Source organism: Macaca nemestrina, chromosome 19 (genome assembly GCF_043159975.1).
Source record: "Macaca nemestrina isolate mMacNem1 chromosome 19, mMacNem.hap1, whole genome shotgun sequence".
In the NCBI taxonomy this organism is placed as follows: domain Eukaryota; kingdom Metazoa; phylum Chordata; class Mammalia; order Primates; family Cercopithecidae; genus Macaca; species Macaca nemestrina.
In genome coordinates, this window is record NC_092143.1 from 81,059,879 (window position 1) to 81,085,987 (window position 26,109).

General features: G+C 52.0%; 1 protein-coding gene across 3 annotated transcripts in view; it reads right to left on the minus strand.

The window, feature by feature from the left end:
* Window positions 1-26,109, minus strand: part of LOC105478899 (inositol monophosphatase 2) — a 48,146-nt gene that overhangs the window by 14,679 nt on the left and 7,358 nt on the right. For 2 of the 3 annotated variants that reach the window (XM_011736620.2, XM_011736621.3), the window contains exons 2-5: window positions 15,331-15,464; window positions 5,002-5,106; window positions 2,147-2,192; window positions 14-122 (exon numbers count right to left, since the gene is read on the minus strand). In XM_011736620.2, the coding sequence (XP_011734922.1) occupies window positions 14-122; window positions 2,147-2,192; window positions 5,002-5,106; window positions 15,331-15,464 (394 nt within the window). Of the gene's footprint in view, window positions 1-13; window positions 123-2,146; window positions 2,193-5,001; window positions 5,107-15,330; window positions 15,465-15,850; window positions 15,887-26,109 lie in introns of those variants that run through there. The other variant, XM_071085691.1, reaches the window with a different exon arrangement.

Below are 26,109 nucleotides of genomic sequence, written 5' to 3' on the forward strand. Positions count from 1 at the left end.
TCGTGAAGCCCACCTGTCTCCCCGGAGACCCGGAGCCGCTGGCCGTTGCAGAAGGCGCCCCGGCCCCGCCGGCCCGTGTACAGCCGCTCCTCCGTGCAGTGGTAAATCACTCCAAATTCCAGCTGTGGGCGGCAGAGGCAGGACAGAAAACAAAGACGGTTCACTCATTTGATGTGGAAGAAAAACATCGTCATTCAAAGATGAAGGCTGCCCTAGGTATTAGGATAACACGTGACACTGTGACAGAAATTACCTTTCCAAAAGCAACTGAGAAAAAGCAGTGCCTGCATTTAAAATGAGACCTGGACATAAAAGCAAGCTTGCTTTTGCTAAACAACTACATTTTAAAACATATTCGGACTAATAAAGCTTTAAAAACTAACATCGAAACGAGCATTAGTAACCAGAAGTTATTGTAAAAGCTTAATTTTTTAGAAAGGCCCCTTTTGTTGCTGGAAAAAAAGAAGGTTACTTGTGACTCTAACCAAACCCCATAAGAAGTCCTCAGAACTGCTGATGGGTGAGGAGAGAATGCATCTGTAAAGCCAGCAGGATCTCAGAAGCCCAAGGACAGCCCCAACGAGGAAGAGGTAGCGCTGCAGACTGGGGACTGATCCGTGAGCAGGCAGTGCACTGAACAGCGGCCCCACTGCCCCACATCGGGGGACAACGCGTCAGACCACAGCCTCCCAGGATGAAGCAGCAAAAGGAAGAGGTCAGCGTGGAAAAGGACGGGGGCCCACGGCCGCACGCCTCTGTGACCTTTCCTCTTCCGACTTTTCACCACCTAGGGTGAACAAGGGCCAGTGTGCTTGTTTAGCAAGTTAGCCAAGTTTTCACCTCTCTGGAAAATTTTAAAAAACACCCCGGCCAAATGCCTTAGGAAAGCCTTGGCCAGCCCTGGGGTGAGCACAAGCACCCTGGAGTGGACACCCCAAGCTACAGAGAAAGGGTTTATTTCTGGGGGTTGGGGGTGTCATTCGGTCCACGCTACTCAGAGCCTGCAGCTGTCTGGCAGCATTTCGTCATCCTTCCCTGTCCAGTACCCTGGCTTTAAAGGAATCCTCACGACCGGGTCAGTCCTAGAATTCAGCTGGTTCCTGAGGCCTGTGAAGGGCTCCCAGACTGCAGAGGAATGTCCCAGCCCCAGCCCACCACCATAAGCCAGGAGCTCCCGTATTCAGTCTAGGAACATAGGACAGACCCTAGTCGACCCAGAGAAGGGCGGAGGACCTAGCCAGCTGTTCCAACAGCCCCTTCGAACAGTCACAGAGCATCAATCAACCCCTGAAGTACTGCTCAGCCTCCCGCCCACGCTGGGCACCACAATACGATTTAACAGAGAGAAGTCAATCATCGCATCCTTAGACAAATTACAGTATTACAATTCTTATCTTCAGCTTAAGTACTTTGAGATACTTTAGTACTTAACTTTAAATACTTCAACTTAAGTACTTCTCTCAGCTCCCCTGCCAGGGAGTCTGCACTGAGACTAAGGTGAAGCTGCACAAATGCTGCTCTGAAGCAGGGCTGCTTTGGGAGACACAGAGCACTCAGTCCTATTTAAATAAAACTGTTTCAATTACTTAGAAATTAAGGCTCTTCTCAGTGCTGCTGCTTGAATTACTTTAGGGTTAAAACCTCAGCCCCACGCCTTCCATGCAGGTCCCACAACACTGTGTAGTTCAGAAGGCCTATGGGAACCATGAGAGAGCCACGTTCTCATGCTAATAACCAGAGGAAGATAAGAAAGAATTATTAGAATATTGAGATTAGGATGCTTTCCAAAAATAAGTGCTCCTTTTAGTTTGTGAGATCACACGCTCTAGGGTCAGCTGGAGATGCACTTGGACCGCTCACTTAGGACTTCCGTTTCCACAGCAGTGTTACAAATAGACCCGGGTACCACGGGGCCAGCCCTCCACAGGGGACAAGGGCCAGCCACAGAGCCCCACCCTGCACACCCCAAAGCCAGTCTGGACTTGTTTATTTTTCTCGGATTTGAAAACCACAGGCTTGGATTTGCCAGTCATGATTAAGGCACAGGGCAAACAGCAAACCAGGCGCACAGAGGCTGAAGCCAGAAAGGAAGGATGGCCAGAGGGAGCCCAGGGAGAGGCCCTGGGGACCCAGGCCACACTCGCACCTCTTGTCGAACAGCAAATCCAATGCTAACCGCCACAGTCGGGAATCTGCAAAGGAAAACAGAAGGGTTTATTCTCTGGAACAAGAGCGCAGCTCTCGGGAACCTGTGTGCCGTGCCGTCCCCACAGGCTCTGAAGGACCTTCCTACGCTCTGGGGGGGTTGGTTGTTTAAAAACTACTTCCCACAGTTCCACTAACTGCTTCCAAGACAAACAGAATAAACTGACCATGTTGTAAGACAGTTAACCTTGAAAGCAAACAGCACTGTGAAAGTCACATAAGACTGACGTAACTCAACCACCCTCTGATGCCCAACTAGAAAGGATCTCAATCCTCTGTTTTCTGGTTCTCCGGACCTAAAGGGACAGCAGAGCCCTCCCCAAAGGCCAGATCCAGTCCCAGGTGGGGTGCCAGGCAGGTGGTCCCGGAAGGCACCACAGCGTCCCCACGGGGGCCAGTTCTGAGCCACAGCCCACCTTGTGGCACTGCTAGCATCCCTGTCCCTGCCTGAGTGCCCAGTAGCCAGCTGCAGGGACAGCCATGGCTGCAGACAGCTTTCATGATCAGTTTGCCTGCAGTTTGGTGATTCGGCTATTGCTGCTCAATATCTTCAAATAATCCTTCCTTTACAGGCCGACCATTGGAGCTTAAAAACAGGCAGGAAAGGCTGGGTACTGCAAACTGACAGGAAAAATGCAAAACCAACTGTACACAAACGCAACTCTGACTGCCGGGGTGTGCGGGACCCTGGGGTGAGCCGCTGGCTTCCAGGGCGGATGCACCATGTGCCAGGCCTCACACTTGTTCCTATGCCCAGGAGAGCTTTCTCCCACTGCTGTGGCCCAGCACTGGTGGGCACAGGGGTGAACAGGCGCCATCTGAGTGGCAGCTGCTGGTGGCTTTCGGATGTCTTCAGACCACAATGACCACCACGGCTGTAGCGTGGGGTTCAGGAACTGTCAGAATCAGCTCTGCAGTCTGTTCTGAAATTGCTACTCTTTTCCCAGTCACCTCCCCAGTCCCAGGATCCCTCCAGGGGCACAGACAGGAAAGCACTGGAAACTGTGTCTCTGGAGCCACTGAAGACCCTTGGATAACGTGTGGCCTTCACCATGTGACAGGGCTTCACCTGCCATGTCACCATTATGAGCACCCTGGAACCACAAGCAGGCAGAAGCAATGGGGCTCCACTCAGTGACGTACTCTGGGGAGGAGAGCCCGGGGAAGGATCCTGCTTTCATTGAAATGAGAGGAGAGACTGATGACACATTTGCTGGCACCAGATGGCACGACTCTACTGCCTCAAAAGGGTCACCTTGTGTAGGTACAACTGAATTTTTTTTTTTTTTTTTTTTTTTTTGAGACGGAGTCTTGCTCTGTCACCCAGGCTGGAGTGCAGTGGCGCGATCTCAGCTCACTGCAAGCTCCGCCTCCCGGGTTTACACCATTCTCCTGCCTCAGCCTCCCGAGTAGCTGGGACTACAGGCGCCCGCCACCTCGCCCGGCTAGTTTTTTTGTATTTTTAGTAGAGACGGGGTTTCACCGTGTTAGCCAGGATGGTCTCGATCTCCTGACCTCGTGATCCGCCCGTCTCGGCCTCCCAAAGTGCTGGGATTACAGGCTTGAGCCACCGCGCCCGGCCACAACTGAATTCTTGAGGCAGCTCACCTAGAAAAAGGCCGTGCTGAGCATGGAGTAACTTCATTTTTACATATAAACGTGCCATCAGAGGCAGATCATAAAGGAGCCCACACCGGGCTCCGCTCACCCTTCCTGCTCAGCGCGTGCAGCCCAGTGTGCAGGCGTGCACTGTGAGCGCCGGAGCGCGAGCCACCCGCCCATGGAACGGGAATCTCTCCAGGGTTCTCCAGAGCCGGAGAACTACCCTCTGTGAAAGCCACATTGTGCTCTGTGCCCCAGGTCCCCAGCCACCTGTGCGTGTAGACAGGCAGTGCAGCACCATCACCCACCCCTGTTAGAGAACGCCTGTGGTCGTGTCCCTGTCACCTTCACATCGCTGTCACTGCACCATCCCCGAAGCTCCATTCCCTTCACCTCCCCACACGGGCCCCCCTGACCTCCCCAAACCTCCTGCTTTTTGTAACCACGAGGTTCGCTGTCATACAGGAAGATCGCTCTCAAATCTCACCCGTCACAGGCCGCTCTCTACACCTCGGGCTCCGGCCACTGTGGGGCAGTACAGGCTTTGTATCCCAACCTCACCTTTTTCTCCAGTGGGGGTGGGGTGTGAGGGGAGTCAGACTCCTCGAAGGGGTCCTTGTTAAATGCAACGCAACATTTTTAACGTAACAAACTGGTTTTTAAACAAGTGCAGATTTCCTTACATACTCCAAGAGCCTCTCACAAATGGAAAATCTTATTTTAAAAATATCAAGATCTGAACATCTTTCTAACGAGACTATGAGCCTACTATAGGTTTGTTTATATATTCCTGCCTTAAAAAAATGCTGCTTATGGCCGGGCGCGGTAGCTCAAGCCTATAATCCCAGCACTTTGGGAGGCCGAGACGGGCGGATCACGAGGTCAGGAGATCGAGACCATCCTGGCTAACACGGTGAAACCCCGTCTCTACTAAAAATTACAAAAAACTAGCCGGGCGAGGTGGCGGGCGCCTGTAGTCCCAGCTACTCGGGAGGCTGAGGCAGGAGAATGACGTAAACCCGGGAGGCGGAGCTTGCAGTGAGCTGAGATCCGGCCACTGCACCCCAGCCTGGGCAGCAGAGTGAGACTCCGTCTCAGGAAAAAAAAAAAAAAAATGCTGCTTATGAAAAGACAAAATCTCACGGACGAGGACGTGTTAAGCCCTGCAACGGAGACGATCCCTGCCCAGCTCACCTGTGCACAAAATTGCAGGTACCGTCGATGGGGTCGATGATCCAGGTCGGGTTGTGGGTGAGCACACACTTGGCCCCAGAAGCCGCGGCCTCTTCGGCAATGAACCTGCAGTGGAGGAACCTAGCCTGAGAAAATGCACCAAGGACACAGAACAACGTGCCTCAAATTACTTCCAGTTCCGTTCAAGAAAAAGGTGGCACAGCAAACGGATGTCATTATGGTTTCTCTGGGTCAAACAGAGGAAGAGTCTTTAAACAACCATGTGCTTTTTGACCTGCCTGCCAGCCAACCTACTCAGCAGGGTTTAGAACACAGAGTGGCACCTCAGTGCCAGCGTTCGGAAAGAGCACCAGGGATTCCAGCAGGCCAGGCAGAGAAACACCAGCGCGAAGAACACTGGAAAACAAATCTTCGGAAGCAAAACTAAACTCGGCTTTAACTTCAGTCTGGAGGGGAGGGGGCTGATGAGAGATGACCAAGCAAGGTGGCCCAGGACTCTGACTTTGATTCTCCCAGTCGGTGCTGATACCTGGGCACCGAGGGGTTAAATGTCACTTGCAGCTGAGACCTCCCACGTCTGCACCCAGCCTGGCTCACCTGAACTGCAGACACAGGTGACGAACAGAGCCCCCCGCAGCTGGGTCATTTCCCAAAGGTGCCCTTCCTGCCCTGCTCTCTGACTTCTCTGGTTTTTTTGTTGTCTCTTAAGAGAGAGGGTCTTGATCTGTTGCCCAGGCTGGAGTGCAGTGGTATCATCATAGCTCGTGCAGCCTCCAACTCCTGGATTCAAGCAACCCTCCTGCTTTGTTCTCCCAAGCAGCTGGGACTACAGACGCATACCAACACAGTCAGCTAATATTTTTATTTTTGTAGAGATGGGGTCTTGCTATATTGGCCAGTCACAAATCCAGCTTCCCTCTGGGAGCAAGCAAGGGTGGGGATGTAGGAAGGAGAGAGGCTGGGACACTCCCTGCCCACCCCTGCCCCATGTGCCCTGTGCAGGCTCCACTCCTCCATGTGGCCTCCTTGACACACTCCTGCTACAGGGACATGGGCTGCCTGCTCCTGCACTCTGCAGCAGGCCCTGGGCTGGCCCCTCCTTCGTAATGAGTCCCTCTGCAAACAAGGCCGCCTACAATCCTCACTTGAGTGTACATCTGTCCTGCTAGGAACCTGACCGAGACAATGTCCTCTCAAGATTCACCTGCACAGAAGGGAACTCCTGGTTTTCTCTACTTGCCTCTACCTCCACAAATGGTACCTCCCAGCACCCCCTGCTCAGGCCAAAAACAAGGGAAGGCACTCTCGCCCCATGGACTGTCGCCCTTTCTCCTGTACCCCACCGACACGCAGGCCCACACACACAGGGAAGGTGCCTGCGGTCAGGTGTGCTCGCAGTCTACCTTCTGCAGGCTCGTCCCTGTGGAGCTGGCCACTGCTTACACCTTCCAAAGGCATTCTCAGGATCAAAGAAAAGACCAGACCTAAAGCATTCAGGGCAGTGCTCTGCACACGTTTGGACCGTCCCAAGTTCACTAAGGGTGGGGCCTTGGGCAGGCACTGAGCAAACATCTGTTCTGTGCATGATTATGTGGCCTTGCTGAGAGGTGTTCTATCCGATTCCTGTGCCGGGTTCACACGTGCACTAGAGAAAAAGGAGACCTGCAGAGAATAAGAAAAAAAAATGACTGAAAAGCAAGCCGGGCACGGTGGCTCCCGTCTGTAATCCCAGCACTGTGGGAGGCCAAGACGGGCAGATCACCTGAGGTCAGGAGTTGGAGACCAGCCTGGCCAGCTTGGTGAAACCCCGTCTCTACTAAAAACACAAAAATTAGCTGGGTGTGGTGGCGTGCACCTGTAATCCCAGCTACTTGAGACTGAGAGAGGAGAACTGCTTGAACCCGGGAGGCGGAGGTTGCAGTGAGCTGAGATCACACTACTGCAGTCCAGCCTGGGAGAGCGAGACTCCGTCTCACTGCAACCTCCGCCTCCTGGGTTCAAGCGATTCTCCTGCCTCAGCCTCACGAGTAGCTGGGATTACAGGCGTGCACCACACCTGACTAATTTTTTGTATCTTGAGTGGAGACAGGGCTTCACCATGTTGGCCAGGCTGGTCTTGAACTCCTGACCTCGTGATACGCCCACCTCAGCCTCCCAAAGTGCTGGGATTGCAGGTGTGAGCCACCGTGCCTAGCCCTATGTCACTTTTCTATGCACAGGAGCTGCCGTACACACTGTAACCTGGTCCCCATCCACTCTGGGACCATCCTTCCATTGCTCGGTTATGAAGCTCATGCATGGGATGCAGAGTCATCCAGCCCCTCCATTTTGCTGATAAATTATCTAGAAATACACCCCTGGGATATGACAAGTGCACATGCATCATCTCAGGCTGTGCCACCTCCTCCCTGGCCCCCTAGAGAAACCCACAAATGAGTAGGGGCTTCTGAGCCAGGAAGACCAGGTCAGGTCAAGCCAGGGGCACTGAGCAAGACACCCAAGCAATCCTCAGCTGTTCCTGGAGAGCCCGGCAGGCTCAGTCTGCCCCTGGAGCTCTCAGCCTGGCCAGGCAAGGCAGATGAGATGTGATGAACCCAGGCTTCTGGTTCTTCGTCTACACTGCATGCCGCGCTCCTTTCAGGAACTGCCTCTCCACTATCAGTTGTCCACATGCTTCGGGGTCAGGTGATGAACGGGCCCACCAGCCAGAGCCCCTGCTCAGGAACTGGTGCTCCCCAAACAGGTCTAGGAGGAACAAATGGTGGGTAGAAGCCACAATGGCAGGTGGCGCAGAGGGTGGGGAGCCTGTCTCCTGACCACAGCAGCATGCAGGTGACGCACAGATGATGATTCCACTTAGGGCGTGACCCTGAGTGCTGTCAGCACCGCCAGTTTTCCTAGAAATTTCAGGCACTAAATCTGTTTTCCACGTCTTGTGTAGCTACGTGACTTTCCTCTTCTGCAATGACGTTTCTAAAGAAAACACTCCACACCCTGAAAACACACATACAAGGAGCAACTGCCAAAGCTTAAACTGGGCACAAGGTTGACAAAGCAGTGAACAGATATGACTCAGGTCCAAAGGGACTAGAAATGACTCAGGCACAAAGGTAAGTTTCTAAGAAACTGAGGAGGAATGTGCGATTCTTCTCCTTTTCAAACCTGACTTCAAGTAGGAAAGTGAAGCAGTGCAAAGAAAACCGCCAGTGAGCCCTGAAGGAGGAGGCAGTGTGGGTCTGCATGCACTGACACCCCACACCCATGACAGCTCAGGCTGCAGCACCCAGACCACCCACACAGCATGCCCACGTGCCTCCCAGGATGTTCGGGAGCAGGAGCTGTGTCTGTTCATTTGCCAGACGTGTGGGACACCCTTTAGGGAAGTCACCAAGCAGCTTGTTTTCCCAGCAGCAACTATTAATGTAAGTTAATCTGTTAACAAAGCTTCTGCTCTGTGTAACCTTCATTATTTATCTATTTGTTTTTAGGTTCATTTAGTGTAACCCAGCAAGTACTTACAGAAATCTTTTTTTTTTCTTGGAGACACGGTCTCGCTCTGTCAGCCGGGCTGGATTGCAGTGGCACAATAATGGCTCACTGAAGCCACAAACCGCTGGGCTCAAGCAATCCTCCTGCCTCAGCCTCCTGAGTAGCTGGGACCACAGGCGTGCATCACCACACCTGACTAACTGCCTCACATTTTTTATGAGAATAACTCTAAGTACCCACAGTGAGCACTGGATGTTTTTCAGCAGCTGATCATTCATACTCTACAGCTGTCTTCCTCGTCACCCGCCTTGTGTACAACTCTGCCCATGAGCCTGCCTGCCCGTCTGCAAGGTGGCACGCATCCCCCTTCCCACCTGCCTCCTGCTTGTGGGCAGCAGGGAGCAGGGCTTCCGTACTGGCTGGCTGCAGCGCTGTGAAGGCCACAGCAGAGGCGTGAACTGTGCTTGGTCTTTGCAGGCACCACAAATACTTCCCTGGTACACGGGAAGAGATGTACAATCTTTATTCACTTAAACCTGATTTTACTCATGTAGGAAGCAAATACCTGTGAAACAGAATATTCTACAGCTCTCTGCAGAGGGAGTGTGGAGAGTCTGCTCTGCAGACATGACTGTGGACAGATGTGTGAAATCATAAAAGACTTTCCTAAAAGCCACTGGAACATCTACATACAATCCACCACATAGGCTGGGCACGGTGGCTCGCACCTGTAATCCCAGCACTCTGGGAGGCCGAGGTGGGTGGATCACTTGAGGTCAGGAGTTCAAGACCAGCCTGGCCAACATGGTGGAACCCCGTCTCTACTAAAAATATGAAAATTACCCGGACATAGTGGTGCCTGCCTGTAATCCCAGATACTTGGGAGAGTGAGACAGGAGAATCGCCTGAACCCGGGAGGCAGAGGTTGCAGTGAGCCGAGATTACACCACTGCACTCCAGCCTGGGCTACAGAGCAAGATTCCATCTCAAAAAAAAAAAACAAACCCACAATATAAATAGGAAAAAAAACAATGCACATGACTAAACTTAGGGAAAGAAAGAACATTCCATATCCCTATCCAATAGACAAGAGGAAAACAGCAACTGGGTTAAGGCTAAAAGTTTGGTAACAAGTTTATTATAGAATATTATATCCTACTGCATAACTGAACCACTTTTTAAAAAAAAATACTTTTAACAAACCCTCGTTATAATGTTGACAGCCAAGCGCCTTTAAGCCTCTTTTTTTGTTCTTTTTTTTTTTTTCTGGCTACTTAGTCTGTTTAGCCTGTGACAAGAAGGCCAGGATCATCCCTGCAGTCCACAAAGGAGATGATTTATGACACTCTGTCCCCATCTTCACAAGCCACTGCCCAGTGGGAAAACCGCTGGATGTCAGTGTCCAGCTGGTGGTGGCTGGGAGCATGTTTTTCCCATGTCAAGGACTCCGTTTGATGTTTTGCTTGACTCACGCATTCAACAGACACCGCTCTGTGACGGGCACTGCAGGGCAGCAGGTTACATAGCGGCTCTGGAGCAGGGCTGGGAAGACAGCTGAAAACACTAGACCCTTGCACTGCCGGCCTCATCTCTGGGCCCAGGCCAACCCAGAGGAGCTCCAACAGGCTGCTCCGCAGAAGGAACAAGGACGGGGTTTCTATCACTATAGTTCAGGGGTGCTATCTTTTCCAAGCAGCTACACTTGTATCTCACTCAGAACATCATCTGAAAACAGGTTCAGGCATCCCACAAAGCCAAGGCATGCCAGGAGACAGCTAACGTGGCCAAGGCCAACAGCAGGCTCCAAAGACCCAACCTATAAAAGCTCGGCCTTAGCGTGCTAGTTTGCTTATTTATTTTTATTTTTATTTTTATTTCTGAGATGGAGTCTCACTGAGATGCCCAAGCAGGAGTGCAGTCTCGGCTCACTGCAACCTCCGCTTCCCAGGTTCAAGCGATTCTCCTGCCTAAGCCTCCCAAGTACCTGGGACTACAGGCGTGCGCCACCATGCCCAGCTAATTTGTTTTCATATTTTTAGTAGAGACAGGGTTTCACCATATTGGCCAAGCTGGTCTTGAACTCCTGATCTCAAGCTGTCCACCCACCTCGGCCTCCGAAAGTGCTGGGATTACAGGCATGAGTCTCTGCGCCCAGCCCTGATTTGCTTTTTGTCATGTTACAAGTTAAATGCTGGGACCTCAAGGATGACCATGGTCAGGGCCCTCATTCACAGGTGAGGAGTTTGAGGCCCTGAGTGGTAAGATTTGCCAAAGCTGCTAGGGCCAGTGACAGAAGCAAGTTTGTTTGTTTGTTTATTTATTTATTTATAGACAGAGTTTTGCTCTTGTTCCCCAGGCTGGAGCGAATGGTGGGATCTCAGTTCACTGCAACCTCTACCTCCCAGGTTCAAGTGATTCTCCTGCCTCAGCTTCCTGAGTAGCTGGGATTACAGGCACACACTACCACGCCCAGCTAATTTTTTGTATTTTTAGTAGAGATGGGGTTTCACCATGTTGGCCAGGCTGGTCTCAAACGCCTGACCTCAGGTGATCCACCTGCCTCGGCCTCCCAAAGTGTAGGGATTGCAGGTGTGAGCCACTGTGCCCAGACTATTTATTCTTTTGTTTTGAGACAGGGTCTCACTCTGTTGCCCAGGCTGCAGTGCAGTGGGGTTTTTCATAGTGGCTGCACCAATGTACATTCTCACCAACTGTCTGCAAGGGTTCATTTTAATCTACATGTATCTTTTAAGACAAGGTCTTGCTCTGTCACCCAGGCTAGACTGCAGTGGCAGCATCACAGCTCGACCTCCAGGACTCAAGCGAGCCTCCCACCTCAGCCTCCCAAGTAGCTGGGAACATAAGTGTGCACCAGCATGCCCAGCTAATTATTTTTTTGTAGAGATGGAGATTCACCATTTTGCCCAGGCTGGTCTCAAACTCCTGGGCTCAAGCAATCCTCTGACCTTGGCCTCCCGAAGTGCTAGCATTACGGGCATGAGCCACTGCACCCCACCAGAAGCAAGTTTAAACCTTATCCTTTGATTCAGTCTACACCTGTCTTCCAGGTCAAGGACCAAACCTTCGGCTTTCATGGATGATATAAAATAATAAAACTGGGGAGCCTGTATCAGGTTTTATTAAAAATGTCTATCTGGCCGGGCGCGGTGGCTCAAGCCTGTAATCCCAGCACTTTGGGAGGCCGAGACGGGCGGATCACGAGGTCAGGAGATCGAGACCATCCTGGCTAACACGGTGAAACCCCGTCTCTACTAAAAAATACAAAAAACTAGCTGGGTGAGGTGGCAGGCGCCTGTAGTCCCAGCTACTCGGGAGGCTGAGGCAGGAGAATGGCGTAAACCCGGGAGGCGGAGCTTGCAGTGAGCTGAGATCCGGCCACTGCACTCCAGCCTGGGCGGCAGAGTGAGACTCCATCTCAAAAAAAAAAAAAAAATGTCTATCTTAAGTCTATCTTTAATATCATTTCATGAAAGCCTAAAATCAAGGAAAGAGAAAAGCTTAGAATAAAAGTCTTTCCTAAGGCAGGATGAGAAGCAACTTCATATTAAATATATTGTTTAAGGGATATATTTAAATACTTTGAAAGCAGAAAAAAAATCACAATGTCCTGTTTTATAATATGTATACAATTTTCTCTCATCATAAATTTATCAATTTTTCTATTATCTAAAATACAACAAAATCCCCAAGATTTACTTTCTTTTTAATCTTAGTCATTGGCAAAAAAACTCACTTCACATACATATGCTGAAAAACAAGTTCATTTGATCTCAATTTTTGAGGCACACCGAGCAGAGAAGAAAACAGCCGCCTTCACCATGTCCGCACATTCGCCCTCAGAGCTGGGGGAGAGGGGGCGACACACAGACTGGGGCTGACCGTGGTGCGGCCAGAGTCCACTGGCTTGTGGGCTAGAGTCTGGGCCAGCTTTCAATCACTGATTCCTGGACAGGTGTGTGGGTCTGACCCTACCAGGGGGCCTTTTCAGAGATGGAGGCTGGTGTCCGCCCCAGTCACGCTCCCAGGTGAGACTGCCTCCCCTACCTGTAATCCCCTGCTCTGGGTCATGGTTTTCTAAAGGAGCTCTGGAGCGGCGGTCCCTGGCAACCCTAAGGCTGCAAGGGTGGAGGGAGGTACCTGTGCTCACCCCATAATACATTAACTGTTACCTTGTGTACACAACAGCGAGTATCTAAATTTACCTTTTACAAATGGAACCGACTGCACACATAAACACAACAGTGGATTGCGTGCAATCTCAGAGTGCGGTTTGTCCAAGTGACCTGACTGAAACACATCACAGCCCCAATAACTTCACTGTGCCTGGTCTTGCATCTCCTCCAAGCCTTTACCAGACCCCACACAGATGAGCCAGCCCTCCCCTGCCATGGCCACATGGATCATCACCACAGATACCTCCAGACCAATATGGTTAATAAAGGACCTGGAAACAGACGGCTCATCACTGCAGCATGTTTCCTCTCAAAGAATCCATATGATAAATTCTTTTGATATTGCCCTTTGATTAAAATTAGTTTATTTATTTTTCAAGACGGAGTCTTGTTCTGTCACACAGGCTGGAGTGCAGTGGTGTGATCTCGGCTCACTGCAACCTCCGCCTCCCAGGTTGAAGCAATTCTTCTGCCTCAGCCTCCCGAGTAGCTGGGACTACAGGCCCACGCCACCACAATGGGTTAATATTTGTATTCTTAGTAGGGACGTCGTTTCATCATGTTGTTCAGGCTGGTCTCAAACTCCTAACCACGTGATCTGCCTGCCTCAGCCTCCCAAAGTGCTGGGATTACAGGTGTGAGCCACCCTAAAATTAGGTTTTAAAAGGCTTTTTAAAAATCACAAACACTGGGGCCGGGCGCGGTGGCTCATGCCTGTAATCAGCACTTTGGGAGGCCGGGGCGGGCAGATCATGAGGTCAGGAAATCGAGACCATCCTGGCTAAGAAGGTGAAACCCCGTCTCTACTAAAAATACAAAAAATTAGCTGGGCGTGGTGGCAGGTGCCTGTAGTCCCAGATGCTCAGGAGGCTGAGGCAGGAGAATGGCTTGAACCCAGGAGGTGGAGGTTTCAGTGAGCCAAGATAGCGGCACTCCAGCCTGAACAACAGAGCGAGACTCCGTCTCCAAAAAAAAAAAAAAAAAAATCACAAACACTTTACATTCTATAACTATTGTATCCAATGCCAGGGATCCTGACCTCCAGCAGAGTAAAGAAATAGGACGTAAGAGAAGCTTAAACTCAAAGGTTGTCAACAAAACAAACATGAGCCACTGGCAGACAGAAATTCAGAGGGAGAGCTGGTAACCTTGAGATAACCTAACAAGTTAGAAAAAAACGACGGGAAAAAAGGAAGGTAGTGTTTTAACACTGGCTTGTTCTTTCATTTATATAATCATTCACAGAAAGAAAAAAAAAAAGAGCCAGGTGGAGTGGCTCCTGTAATCCCAGCTGCTCAGGAGGCTGAAGCAGGAGGATCACCTGAACCCAGGAGTTCAAGGCTGCAGTGAGCTATGATCACACCACTGCACTCCAACCCAGGCAACTGAGAAAGACTCTCTCTTAAAAAATATATAAAAATAAATGTAAAGAAAAGTATTTTAAGCCTACCATGTGCTGAATGGACACTGAGGGAGATTACCATCTATATTTCTGCCACCTAAGTCCATATAAACCTGGAACCTGACAGCTGTAATACCCTACAGCCAGAAATCCAATAACTGATATTCCAGTTTTTGGATTAAACATCTTTAAGAGATTCTACATAACGAAGAAAAAAGATCCCTTGCATCCAAGGTACTGGTCTTCAACATCTACACTGCAGAACTCCAGAGTGAGGGAGGGGCCTCAGAAACCCCCAGACTTAAGAAGATGTTTCAATCTGGGGTTCATGGCTCCCTTGAAACGCTATGCAAAATGCTGTGTAAATATTTTAATTTTTCTGAACAAAAGATTAATAGCTAGCATCAAATACTCAAAGGGTGACCCCAAAAAGGTTGAGAGGTGCTCATACAGGCCTCCTGTGGGGACAGCTCTGGGGCCCAGCTATGGCAGCCACTCCCGCTGTGCCCTCTGGCCTGGGTGAGGGGCGTGCATCACTAAGCACTGGTGGTGGGCCGGGGACCCCACGCGGCTGCCAGTGCCACTTGGCATCCCATCCTCCTGGGAAAGTTGCCCGGGCAGCTGGGCAAGCACAGGCCACCAGGGGACATCACCACTCCAGGCTTCTTAGGGTGGGTCGCACTTCTAGTGGGTCCTTCCAGAAATAACAAAGGGTTTGGTACAGGGGTGCAAGGAGCTTTTCCTGAGCATGTGTTGCAAAAAGAGCTGCTTCGATACTCATAAGAGGATGCATTGACATGATGGTTGTTAAGATGACAGTAAAAAGAATGAGAACAGGGCTGAGTTTGCTTACTAAGTAACTGACAAATTGCAGGTTAGGCTGCATGGCTTAGGGCTTCATGTCTGACCACATCAACACGTGGCAGAGCCCCCCACCCCGGCAGACCCTGCGTTCTCTAACACGTGGCAGAGCCCCCCCACCCCGGCGGACCCTGCGTTCTCTAACACGGCAGAGCCCCCAACCCCGGCAGACCCTGCGTTCTCTAACACACGGCAGAGCCCCCCACCCCGGCGGACCCTGCGTGACCCCGGCGGAACCTGCGTTCTCTAACACGTGGCAGAGCCCCCCACCCCGGCAGACCCTGCGTTCTCTAACACGTGGCAGAGCCCCCCACCCCGGCGGACCCTGCGTTCTCTGTGTGTGGCCAGGGCTACTGGGGGTGTTTCCCAGAGGAGTGCACCTACCTGTGTGAAGGAAACCTTTCTCGCAACTCAGAAATAATTAAATCTTCCACAAGGTGATCCGTTTCTGTCACAAGATCTGCGGCTGATGTTTTCGTTGAGACACGTTTTTCCTCAGTAAGGGCTTTTCTGATGATCTGAAATAAAAGTACAGGATTTGGGTTAAACATGCAAACATCCTCCTCCCAGGCAAAGGAATTCTCCACTCCTTTGAGTCCCCTCTGCATTCAGCCTGCCATGGGGAGGGGGCAGGGGGTATGGCTCTGTGGGTCACTGACTTCTTGCATCATTGACCTCAGAGCTAATATCACAGCCCAGGCTCTCTGGTTTCCAGTGAGTCTTAATGACTCCAGCATTATTCGTTACAAGAATAATCATTTCTCCATTACTTGAAATTATTTGAAATTATTTTGTCCTACCTGTGAAACAATTTCTCTCTGAGTAAAAGAAAAACACAGGGGTTTTGAAAAGAGCATGAAACTTCCTCTGTAAGAACTGCCCAAAACAAGATCATGTTACACACCTGTGCCCCGTATAATCCCATGAATTCAAATTTAGGAGATTTCAGTGTAAAGTAAAAGCTTATTTTCCCTAATTCACTTTATCCCATGAGATGGGACATGCCCTGGAATCTGATTGTAAATGTTCCCACTGAGAGACCTGGAAGAGCTAAACTGTGTTTCAGGAACCATGGCCAGCTCTCACTGCCGCTCTCACAGCATCAGCTGTCTCAGAGTTCATGCAAGGATCCACAGGGCTGAGCTTCAACACAGGCTCCACAGCTGTGCAAGCTGCCAGCACAACACACTGGTCTAAACCCATCACAGCTAAACACAGGAGCAAGGACTGGGATGGTCCCAAGAACCCAGGAAAACCCACAGGAAGGGATAAAGAGTGGCTAATCAGTCCCTGGACAACTCCAGAGGGACCCGTTCTGGTCCAGTCCAGGCCTTTCTTCTCCTTTTTGTTTGTTTTGTTTTATTTTAGAGACCAGGTCTCTCTCTGTCACCCAGGCCGAACTGTGGTGTCACAATCACAGCTCACAGCAACCTCAAACCCGAGGGCTCAAGTGATCCTCCCACCTCAGCCTCCCCAGTGGCTAGGACTACAGGCATGTGGTACTGCACCCAGCTAACTTTTTATTTTTTTAAGAGACAGGGTCTTGCTATGTTAGCCAGGCAGGTCTCAAACTCCTGGGCTCAAGAGATCCTCCCACCTCTGCCTCCAAACGTGCTGGGATGACAGGCAAAAGCCACCGTGCCCAGCTCTTGCCCATTTCTGTCTGTCTTAACAACTTGGTGTCTCCATCATGATGACAAAGTCAGAGCACCTAAAAACGAACTCAGAGCCTTCTTCCAAAACCAGCTACATCCCAAAATCCTGTATTTCTCTGAAAAGGACCATCAATCGGCCAGGTACCCAGACGTGACATCCATCATGGCTTCTGATAAGCACACACCAAGGACCTGCTAATGCCAGGCCTTCTGCTGCCAGAAGCAGCACATGGGGAATTCTACAGAACAGGCAGGAGCCCCCGAAACTCAGCCTCCCACATGCTCCTCCCCACGGGGCCACAGGCGGCCGCCTGCTCTTCTCACTGCCTGCATCCCAGAGCTGGCCCATCCCGTACTGAGCCGAGGCAGTTTTTGTTTTAATCTTGGTTGCAAAAATAAGAGATATAGAAAATTCAGAATGTGATAGGTCATACCAAAAAAAAAAGCATACAGCGTCCACACAGTCATGTCCACTGGGTAGCCTAATACTCCAGGACTTCATATTCCTATGACACCCTCCAGCTCGCACCACCCAAGCCCTGCCTCTGGCCAGGGTTCGCCATTTCCTGCCCACTGCCGCCAGGTCCGTTTTCTCAAATCACCAATGTGCACACAGCACTCTCAACCAATCAGGCTCCACAGGCCTTGTCTGTGAATCTCACACTCCTCACATGTGGCTCCCGTAGCACCTGCCCACGGTCCAGGACCCTCAACCCCGAGCTGGCCAGACAGGCCTTCGGCACAAAGTTTGTCTCATGTGTGGCCACGGTGATTCCAGGCATGTGTGTGTCTCTGTTGTGTACCTGTGTGTGTTCATGTGGTGTCAGGGTGTGTATGTCTCCGTGTGTATCTCTGGGTGTGTGTGTTGCTGTGGTGTGAGAGGATGCATCTCTGGGTGTGTATGTATCAGTGTGGTGTGGGAAGATGCAGGGTGTGTGTGTCCCTGTGTGTTATCTCTGGGTGTGTATGGATTTCTGGGTGTGTGTGTGTGTTGGTGTGGTGTGGGGTTGTGGGGAATGTGTACATAGAGCTGGGGTGAGAAAGGCGCCCTAACCAGGGGACACAGCCCCGGAGAAGCTATGGCAGCAGCGCCTCTGGGATCTCGAAGAAGGGCAGACGGTGCCGCACAGGTCTGACTGGGGTCTGAGAGCTGCTTTTCCGGCAAGCTCTGTGGTGACCCCGATGCAGGGGTGCTCACTTGAGTAGCATGGAGCTAGAGCAGGTTCTCAAACCCCCACATGAAGAGGGCCACTAGGAGACCAGAATGTTCCATCTCCGCAGGCGGGGTGGGCGGGGGGGGGTGGGTTTTGAACCACCACCCCCGGTGAGTCCAGGACCTCCCCACCCAGGACCACCACCTGAGAAGACAGTGACTTTGCTTCACACTGTGGCATCCCCACATGGGGAGCAGCCGTAAAGCTACCTGCAAGGGTGGATGGTATTCCCGCCGTCCACCCTCGCGGCCTCTATGTAGCAGCTGGAAGGGGAATTTTCAGACACCACTTACATCACATCACTTTACTGCAGAAAGTGATCCAATGGCTTCCTGCTGCTCATAGGACACACCCCAAACCCCAGGGCCCTTGGGAAACTCCAGATCCCAGGGCCAGCCCTTCACAGCTCACCGCACAGGTCAGCCCCAAGTTGCTCCCCTGCTGCGCTCTGGGGTTTTCTCACTGATCCTAACCAAATCTGTTTCTGCCCCAGGGGCTTCCTGTTTTCTGATCCTGCTACAACTTATCGTGTCCCATCTGAAACCCCATCTGAAACCTCCTTCCTGTCAGTTTTGTTGTTGACCGTCTCTCCCAGGCAGGAGCGCGCCAGGGCAGAGCTCTTTCTGCTTCCCTTCTGTACCCCGAGCATCAGGAATGCTCCCTGGCATTCCGCAGAGACACACACAGCAGGTACACAGAGTTCTTTGAAAGAATGAATGAAACACACATTAGGCTGCTTTAATAGACTGCAACGTTTTTCCAAACTGGAACACTAGTGTCTATGTGAGTGCTGACCGCCCAGGTCCTTCTGTCTGGCTGTTTTTCTAGTTGCCCTGTTGAGAAGATCCAGCGCCTTCATCCACCAGTCCCACCTCCTGCGGCTAGACCAGACCTGCTTCCTGCTCTCAGACCCACTCTCCCGCACAGCCAGGCGCACTTCCTGAGACACTCACGGTGGCCATGCGTCTCCGCAGCAGGGCACTTGGTGGCGCCCTGTCACTATGCGGATAAAGTCAAAAGCCCTGAGGGGAGCTTACAGTAGCTTCCAGATTTGCCCTTGCAGCAGAGACCATCTGACCCCAAACGTCCAGTCTCCCCTTCTTCCTTTAGGAACAGAACCCCCAAGTTGGGGCAAGCACAGAGCCGCCTCGCAATCTGCATGCCATGCCTCCCATGCAGATATGTGCGGCCTCGGCACCACGTTCTGCCCCAGAGGATGGGACTGGAAGCAAGACCTGCAACTTCCGAGTCACATCCTCAAAGGACACTGCCTTGCACTTCCTCGTGTCCCATTCCCCCTGGCCACAGGCTACAAAGCAGTTGTGGTGCTGCCCATGCAGGAAGAGAACACCTCGGAGCAACAAGGGAGGACAAAGCTGGGTCCCTGGGTGACTTCGTGGAGCAGACCGCCCCACCCCCTACCTCTTACTAACTAGACTTCCTCTGCTCCTGTTACTGGCCTCTGTGAAGAAACCAAACTATCAGCCCAGCAGCTGCAGGCCTTTCCCGACTCCTTTCTCAGGTCCCCTCTCCTCCCCTCTGAGCTCTGAGAAGGCCGTGGCCCTGCCACATGGAATCATTAACCCTGGAGTCTCCTGATGGAACCGGCAGTGCTGGCCTCAGCCAGCCCACTGTCCTCCTCCTTTATGACTCAGTTCAAACATCACCTTCCACATGAGGAGTCTCCAGCTTCTGCGGGCAGAGAGGGGCACTCACCCGACTGTGACTACAGCACTTACACAGGCCAACTGGCAGCCACAGCACTTATCACCCCATGTGTCTGCTCAACCAGCCTGGGTAAGGAACCCTGCCCCTCTGTGTCTGTCCACCTCCAACAGGCCATGGCGCACCCTGTATGGGGGCTGCCTCATGGGGGTCTCCAGGAACACCTGCTAAGTGAATGCATAGAGTCCTTGGCTGCTGCACACTGAGCTCACAGTTAACTAAATACTAGAGGACTTTTTAATATGTACTCTTGTGTCATCTTATCTAAGCTCACTGGTATTTATGCACTCAGTTTTCCACATTCAAAACATACACAGCTGTGTGTGTGGAGGAGGCGGGTGCTGAGGGCCCTCCGGGCAGCTTGGAGAACTCTGCTGCAATCTGGGTGTGTCGGCCAGGAAAACAGGGCCGAGTCATGGGTTACAGAGGGAAAGAGTGGATTCAGAGGCCGGATGCTGTGTTGTGTTATGCTCTGTTGTTATTTTTCTCTTGAGACAGGGTCTCTCTCTGTTGCCCCAGCTGGAGTGCAGTAGCGCAATCTTGGCTCACTGTAGTCTTGACCTCCTGAACTCAAGCAATCCTCCCACCTCAGCCTCCCCAGTAGCTGCAACTACAAGCATGCGCCACCACGCCCGGATCATTTTTATTTTTATTTTGTAGAGGTGAGGTCTCACTATATTGCCAAGGCTGGTCTCAAACTCCTGGCCTCAAGTGATCCTCCCGCCTCGGCCTCCCAAAGTGCTGGGATTAAGACGTGAGCCACTACACCCAGCCTTCATAATCTTTTAAAATATTAACTGTTTTCTGTTTTTATTCATATTTATTATTGCAGTTTCTCTGATGACTTTCTTTGTGGGTGTGTTACAGGGAAGGCCATGGGGCTCGAACATGCCTGTGCCTCCTAGCAGCAGGGCAGGTGACCCTGTGGCCAGCCTCTCCCACTAGACCTGGCCTCACAATTGGGTGGCTGTCTTGCGTCAGGTGTGCAAGGCCCTTCACACCCAGCCAGGGCGGCACACCCCATGCCAGGCTCAAGCCCCCTCAGGTGTCCTCCCTCCTGCACCTCCATGTCTTTGGACACGATGTCCCTTGTGCCTGCAATGACATCCCTGGCCACCTCCTGCCTGTCTGTGCCCTCAGCCTCCATCTACTCCAGCACAGCTCCTCCAGGAGGCCGCCCGTCCACCCACTGCCCCGGCTGAGGCCCCTCTTCCTGGGTCAGCTACTGCACAGCCCACTGTACTTGGTCACTGCCCTGTCCCCTCCACTGGACCGTGCACTCCTCCAGGTTGGGAGCTCTGCATTTCATCCCAGTAGCTCTAGGAACTACCCTCACCCCTGGCAGGGGGCTGATGCCAGCGACATGCACCCATATGCATCAGAAAGGGCTCTATCAGATGTACTCAAGGGCCTTGCATGCATGGGGGCTGCACGAAGTAGCCTCCTTCAGTCACCAACAGACAATGACACTAAGCTAACCTAAAAAAACTCAGAAGCCCTGTCCTGTAGCTCTTCATGAAGAAGACGTATAAGAAAAATTCCCTTCTGGGATGTAATTCTTGTTTTCAACAGTTTCATAACATCAGTGGGAGTACAGAGGGATAACGTACACTCTAGTATCAGCTCTGAATTCAAATTCTATATGGGTTCTCATGGCCTTCGTTTCCTCTTCTGTAATAACAGTCTAATAAACACATTGGGTTGTTTTAAGAATCACATGAGGGATTGTATGAAAAGGTCTTGGTACACAAACTGATTTGTTTACACACAGAAACTCACCAGTATCAGTTGTGAGAACATGTATCTGAGAAAATCTAATGACTTTCTAAGCTAATTTTTGTATTTTTACAAAAAATAAGAACCTACCGTACATGCAATGTACAAGTTGCAAATGGGATGCTAAAATACTAGGTTAAGGCCGGGCGTGGTGGCTCAAGCCTGTAATCCCAGCACTTCGGGAGGCCAAGACAGGCGGATCACCAGGTCAGGAGATCGAGACCATCCTGGCTAACACGGTGAAACCCCGTCTCTACTAAGAAATACAAAAACTAGCCGGGCGAGGTGACGGGCGCCTGTAGTCCCAGCTACTCGGGAGGCTGAGGCCGGAGAATGGCATGAACCCGGGAGGCGGAGCTTGCAGTGAGCTGAGATCCGGCCACTGCACTCCAGCCTGGGCGACAGAGGGAGACTCCATCTCAAAAAAAAAAAAAAAAAAAAACTAGGTTAAGAAAAGTTTAATTCACAAATTGTCCTATGCTAAGAGAAAAGGTGATGAAAAGTGCTGTATTTCTAAATCAGTGAGACTCAAGCCGCCCTGCCCTTTGGCCAGGATCACATCCACAGGGCGGGGGAGAATGTGGGGTTGCCAGGTAAGTTCCTGCTGAACCCCTTTCCCACAGCTGTTTTCCCTCAGTCTTAGAAAGATTTTAAATACTCTCCACCAGCAATAAGTTAGGTATCCTGGTTTTTAATTAATGTTTTTCAGCTACTCGCTAACTAAGCATGCACTTCACAGACCCCTGTGGCTCGGGTCTCTCCTTCCAGTAGCCTTCTGTTAATGTGTAACATATAAAATATGGGCCTGAAGTCACTGAAGCCTGAATTTCAAATCTAAAAGCAAAGGTCCCCATCAACTCCAGCTTCAGAGACATCCTAGACTCACATATTCATGTAGACGTCCGAATATCTTTCCTGTCTCATCCCATCTCGGTCGTGTGCTCCTGTCCCCATCCGACCTTTATGCCTGTCACTGCAGGGCAGCTGGTATGTGCTCTGGAACCCAGGCTGTACGTCACCCACAGAGCAGCACGCTGGAGCCTTGCCAGAGTGCGGTTTCAACAGGCAACGTGTCTTTCTTTCCCTGTGTCAGGTCAGGAAGATGTGGCCACTGGAGGTGTGCGCCTGACAACACTCCCCATGGTTATGCTTCCAGATTGACTGCAACACCAGTGAATGTTTATGCTTCCAGATTGACTGCAACACCACTGAATGTGCCGTGATGGTTCACTTTATGTGTCAACTTGACTGAGCTATGGGGAGCGCAGATATTTGGTCAAACACTGTTCTGAGCTGGGCGTGGTAGCTCATGCCTGTAATCCCAGCACTGGAAGGCTGAGGCGGGCAGATCATCTGAGGTCAGAAGTTCAAGACCAGCCTGGGCAACATGGGGAAACCCCGTCTCTACTAAAAATACAAACATTTTTAGCTGGGTGTGCTGGCGCATGCCTGTAATCCCAGCTACTCGGGAGGCTGAGGTAGGAGAATCGCTTGAGCCCAGGAAGTGGAGGTTGCAGTGAGCCAAGATTACACCACTGCACTCCATCCTGAGAGACAGAGCAAGACTCCATCTCAAAAAAAAAAAAAAAAAAAAAAGGGGGCCGGGCACAGTGGCTCAAGCCTGTAATCCCAGCACTTTGGGAGGCCGAGACGGGCGGATCACGAGGTCAGGAGATCAAGACCATCCTGGCTAACACGGTGAAACCCCGTCTCTACTAAAAATACAAAAAACTAGCCGGGTGAGGTGGCGGGCGCCTGTAGTCCCAGCTACTCCGGAGGCTGAGGCAGGAGAATGGCCTAAACCCGGGAGGCGGAGCTTGCAGTGAGCTGAGATCTGGCCACTGCACTCCAGCCCGGGCTACAGAGCAAGACTCCGTCTCAAAAAAAAAAAAAAAAAAAAAAAAAAAGTTCTGGGTGTTTCTGCAAGGGCATCAGCATCTTAATCAGGAAAGTAGATCCCCCTCCTTCCTGCGCACAGGCCTTGTCCAATCAGCTGAGGCCCCAACAGAATGAAGCCCTGTGGCCTTCGAACTGGAACATCAGCTGTCTCCCTGGGTCTGCCAGCTGCCAGCCCTCCCTGCAGACTGGACCCACCCACCTCCTGCCAGTCCCGTTTCTCTGAAAAACCTGATACATGGGACAATCAATAAAACCTACCAGTTCATCAGGTACCCAGGTAATAACATGCCTATCACATGGTGTCATGTGGCACATGTGGTCAGCAGTTCAGCTGTTGATGCATCACAAATCTCTGCACAACCTCAACCCTGGGAGGAAGAGGAGGAGCTGGTCCAAGCAGACGTGGCTCCCAGGCCAGCCCACCTCAGGTTCTCGAATCCTCAATGCCTCCTTTAGTCTTGTGGCTATATTTCTCCTCACCTTGATATCTAGTCACCCTCCGCCCTGACAAGGCACTGGCACCTTCCATACCAATGCCAGCAGCCACCGGCCACCCACATCCCAGCTGCATTCCCTGTGTTGGAGGCCCGTGGCCTGCGGCCCCTGCCTCCTCTAGTGGCTTTCCTCCTATCTCCCCACCATTCTGCGGCTCATCCCCCTCCCACCATTCCTTGAAAGCGGGTGTTTGCAAGCCCTCGGCCCTGCCTTCAGCAGCTGAGCTTCCTGGAGATGGGCTCCACCTCACGCCCTGCCCAACTCCATGGCCTGAGCTCACACGGACAGAGCGCTTCCTCCGCCCTGCGCTGTTCTGAGCACTTCACAAGTACATTGACTCCACGCTGTAACTTTGAGGGCAGCAAACATTATTCTCCTCATGTTAAAGATGAGGAAACAGAGGCACAAAGAAATGGAGAAAGTTGTCCAAGGCCGCGCAGCTGTAAGCTACAGGAAAGGGGATCCCAGCACCACAGTCCAAGTCCACCACCGCTAAACAGAGCCGATCCCACGGCTGTAGCCATCACGATTACTTCCTAATCCCTCTCCAGCTCACATTTCTCTCAAAAGCACTGACAGCCAGCCAGTTGCATGAGTCAGAAACCCAGAAGTCCTTTATTCCCACGTCTCCCTCAATGTACAACTCATCGTCAAGTCCACCCCGGCTCACAGACACCAAGTGCCACACCCCATCAGTTCGAGCAGGAGACCCACCTCCAACTCTGCCCTCCACACACGGCCCCCAAGTCCTGACCTCCTCTCTCCCACCTCAAACGTCAGCCAAGGTGCTTTGCTTGCAGGCCCTCAGGGCTGTGTTCTTTTGCCCCTTCTGCTTTTCATCTTCTCTACTGGCCCCGACCCCTGGTCTTCCCTCTCCCCTCCCCAAGTCCATCGCCTAACTTTCCTAGCTGACTCCTGCTTTTCTTTCTAAAGACACACTCAGCTGTGACTTCTTCCAGGAAGTTGTCCCCATCCCAGGCACTGGGATGGCCTCCCAGTCCCCCTGCATACTGCAGTGACCCGCGCCTGGCCAGGTCTGCACCTCTTCCATCTCTCACACGAGAGGTGAGCCCAGGGGCAGGGCGCCAGTCTGTAGAAGGCCTCCTGCAATGTTCATAGCAGGCTGGGGCAGAGCTGGGACAGCAGACACAGGATCCTGAGACTGGCTCAGCCTACAGACCAGGGCCTTCCCTCACCTCCCACAGAAGAGAGAAGATGCAAACCAGGCTCCAGGCTCCAGTCTCCACTGGGCCCAGGAGGAGGCAGGGAGAGAGGGAGGGGCCTGGACTCCTGAACTCCCGAACTCCCCTCTCCTCCACGTCTCAACTCCCCATGCCTTTGAGCTCCTGCCTTCCTCCACCCCTAAAGCTCGGGGAGGGTGGGGCCTGTATCTCACTAGGAGCCTCTCCATCCTCTGGCTGAGTGATTTCACCCACCCTCCTGCCCCAAACTCCAAAGACAGTAATCTCCCAAGGGCAGTACTTCATTTGGGTGAGCAAGTGACTATCTCAGGGCCACAGAGTCCAGGACTCACTCTCCCCGTGGAGATGAGCCCTCTATCAGCCTCTCCTTAAGGGGGCACAGGTGGGGCCTCCCTGGCACCGTGGAGTGCCAAGGGCTGGGATGAGGCTGCCCAGCGGCAGGGGCAATGCCTTCTGCCCTCCCCCTTCTTCTCAGATAGCTTTTGTTCGCAAAACGGGTAGGAAATGACAGGGACCTCTCAGACAGGGTCAGGAGCAGTGGGCCTCGGACCCTTGGAGACCATGTGCTGACCCACGCCCCACCAAAGGGGCAGCTGCCACTCTGTGCCTGCCAGCTGCTGTCACAGGAATTCTGTCTCGGCTGATGTTTGAAATGTTGGAGAGTTTTCGAATTTCTCACGTAGGCTGACCCCACCCTGCAGAGCTAAGCAAACACTGTAGGCGTGGACCAGGCGAGGCAGGGGCTGGAGGCCATCACCAGCGCCTCGTCTCCTCCTCCTGCCTCCCCTTCCTCCAGTGACGGGTGCGCTCAGCCCAGGCAGGAAGAGCAGGGAAGCCTTTTCTGGAGAAATGAACCACTTCAGAAATGACCTCCACAAACTGGCATTTGTGAGGCTCCCAAGGAGGAAAACGGGAGGCGGACCCGGGCTCATCCAACGGCAAAGCCCATCAGTGGCCAAGCCTGTCCTCCTCCTGTCCGGGACATGGCCCTAAATACCATCTCCAGGAACGTGACTTCCGCACTGCATCTCTGCCATCAGCTCGGGTGCAAATCCAACATCTCCACTTAGTGAAACCCTGTCTCCACAAAAAATTTAAAAATACGTATTATCCAGGCATGGGGATGCATTCCTGTAGTCCCAGCTACTCAAGAGGCTAAGGTGGGAGAATCACTTGAGCCCAGGAGGTGGAAGCTGT